We start from the raw sequence: 1,870 nt of genomic DNA on the forward strand, positions 1-1,870 counted from the left end.
TTACAGCAGATCCTCCTGTAGGAATGATTCCTCAAAACTACAGGGATTGAATTCACAAAAATTTAAAAAAAATTGTCAAATGAAATCGTAAAGCTAGACGAGATTTGGATGAGGTTGATAGAGGATTTGGGCAACCTGGAAATTTACAGCTGGTCTTGTGGCTCGTTACTTCAAAACTACACGGTCTCCTCTTACGGTAAAAAGTAAATGCAAGATAAATATGAAAATAAAATCAGACTGGCCGCAGCAGGGGTACGGATGTGACTACAGGATGTGAGTAATAGGCTGGATGTGGGAATGTTAGTAAAGGCTGAGTAACTGGTGCATTACCCGGGCTCCCAGACTCCGAAGCCGAGTTCTCATGGTATAAAATGGGCACCCGGACTATCCTTTGAGCCGCGTGGCTCAGGTTGGCCGCTTCGAGCTCGGCAGCCAGCTGCCTTTTCCACTTATTCCGGCGGTTCTGGAACCAGATTTTAACCTGCGTCTCAGTCAGATGGAGAGAGGCGGCAAGTCCCGCTCTCTCCGAGCTGCTCAGGTAGCGCTTCATGTCGAAGGTGGACTCCAGCTGGAAAACCTGACTCCGGGAGAAAACCGTGCGAGTCTTCTTCTTCCTGCACGGCTTCCTTTCCGGACTTTCTGCCCTTTTTTTCCAGTCCTCGTTATTATTGTCCTCCTTCTTTTGTTCCTCTGCGTCGCTAGATTCCTCCAGCACGATCTCTTCCAGACTTTTGGAATCTTCCTTTTCCTTGCGATCTGTCTCGATTTTGAGCGCCGGCTCCGGAGAGTCTCTGTCCGGGGAGGAGTCTCTTGCACACGCGCTGCCCTTCTCAGTAGCTGGGACGAGAAAATTAAAAGGGATTCCCGTTAGAAGTGCTGTGGAGCTTAACGCCCAGACCACTGTGTATAAGAAAGGACAATGTGCTTTCTTACCTTCTGTCCTTGGGAGGTGGACACCCGGGGACAGCGTGCAGGGATACCACCAGGCGGGCGACCTCTCCAGATAGTGCGCCGGGAGCGCAAATCTCTGCGCCGGGATTTCAAACCTTGGGAATCCGGGCTCCCTGCAGTGAGGCAAGGGAAAGGCAGCACCCTCAACCACCCCCTTCACCGCTGAGAGCAAAGTCTTGGGCTTCGAAGGCTTTCGATCACAGTTCAGCAGGTTTTTGATGGAGAAGGACGATTCTTTAGGCGGAGTGGGATTCTCCTGAGCTGCTGTCTCGGGCATGCTGGCCTGACTCCGTTCATAAACAGGACGAACCGCGCGGAGCCTGGTAGGAAAACAGTGCGTTGATCAGAATCCCGCGAGTTCAGAAAAACGCCCCAAACTTTTGCATATGTGTAGAGTGGAAATCCACGGCAATTTGGAACAGAGTAGGAGGCATTCAGCGTCAATCCGGCGGCAGATGATAATGATGAAATAAAAATGTCATACAAGTTAAATGCAGAAAGTATACGGCGATTGGGCACGCACAATGGCAAATGGGATTACCGAAGGAAAAAAAGAATGGCATATAATGAGTCCACCTCCTATACTTTGCGCTTCGCTCAAGGCTATAAGAGCTCGCCTGTTATTGGCTTTATATAGTCCAATTAGGCAGCAAATGAGGACGAGACTAATACCAGAAAAGAAACTCGTCCTGCAAACCACCACTAGACGACCAGTAGGCAAATGACTTACTCTTGTCCATTGGCACAAAACGCTATTTCATTTCCATCTGTGGGGGAAATTTGTTTAAAGCGCACAGGCTTGCTCACCTCTGTCACTTAGGGCGCCTCAGCGCTGGTTGTCCATTGAGGCAACACATTTCCCAACATGAAAACAAATAGACTTGTTTCCATAAATATGCTATTTTACGGACTTCTCTTT

General features: G+C 49.0%; 1 protein-coding gene across 1 annotated transcript; it reads right to left on the reverse strand.

Annotated features, from left to right (window-relative positions):
* Positions 1–232: 232 nt before the first annotated feature.
* On the reverse strand, positions 233–1,228 carry hmx3b (H6 family homeobox 3b). Its single transcript, XM_072239788.1, has 2 exons — positions 934–1,228; positions 233–837 (listed from the first exon to the last, which is right to left on the reverse strand). The coding sequence occupies exons 1-2, from the start codon at positions 1,226–1,228 to the stop codon at positions 233–235; spliced, it is 900 nt and encodes a 299-aa protein (XP_072095889.1).
* Between the last annotated feature and the right edge of the window lie 642 nt (positions 1,229–1,870).

The sequence above is a fragment of the Mobula birostris genome, chromosome 21 (genome assembly GCF_030028105.1).
Source record: "Mobula birostris isolate sMobBir1 chromosome 21, sMobBir1.hap1, whole genome shotgun sequence".
Classification (NCBI taxonomy): domain Eukaryota; kingdom Metazoa; phylum Chordata; class Chondrichthyes; order Myliobatiformes; family Myliobatidae; genus Mobula; species Mobula birostris.

Coding starts and splice junctions, on each gene's coding strand:
- hmx3b (XM_072239788.1), bottom strand. CDS start 1,228: ATGCCCGAGACAGCAGCTCAGGAGAATCCCACTCCGCCTAAAGAATCG. Junction 838..933: donor CCACCTCCCAAGGACAGAAG/GTAAGAAAGCAC, acceptor TTCTCGTCCCAG/CTACTGAGAAGGGCAGCGCG.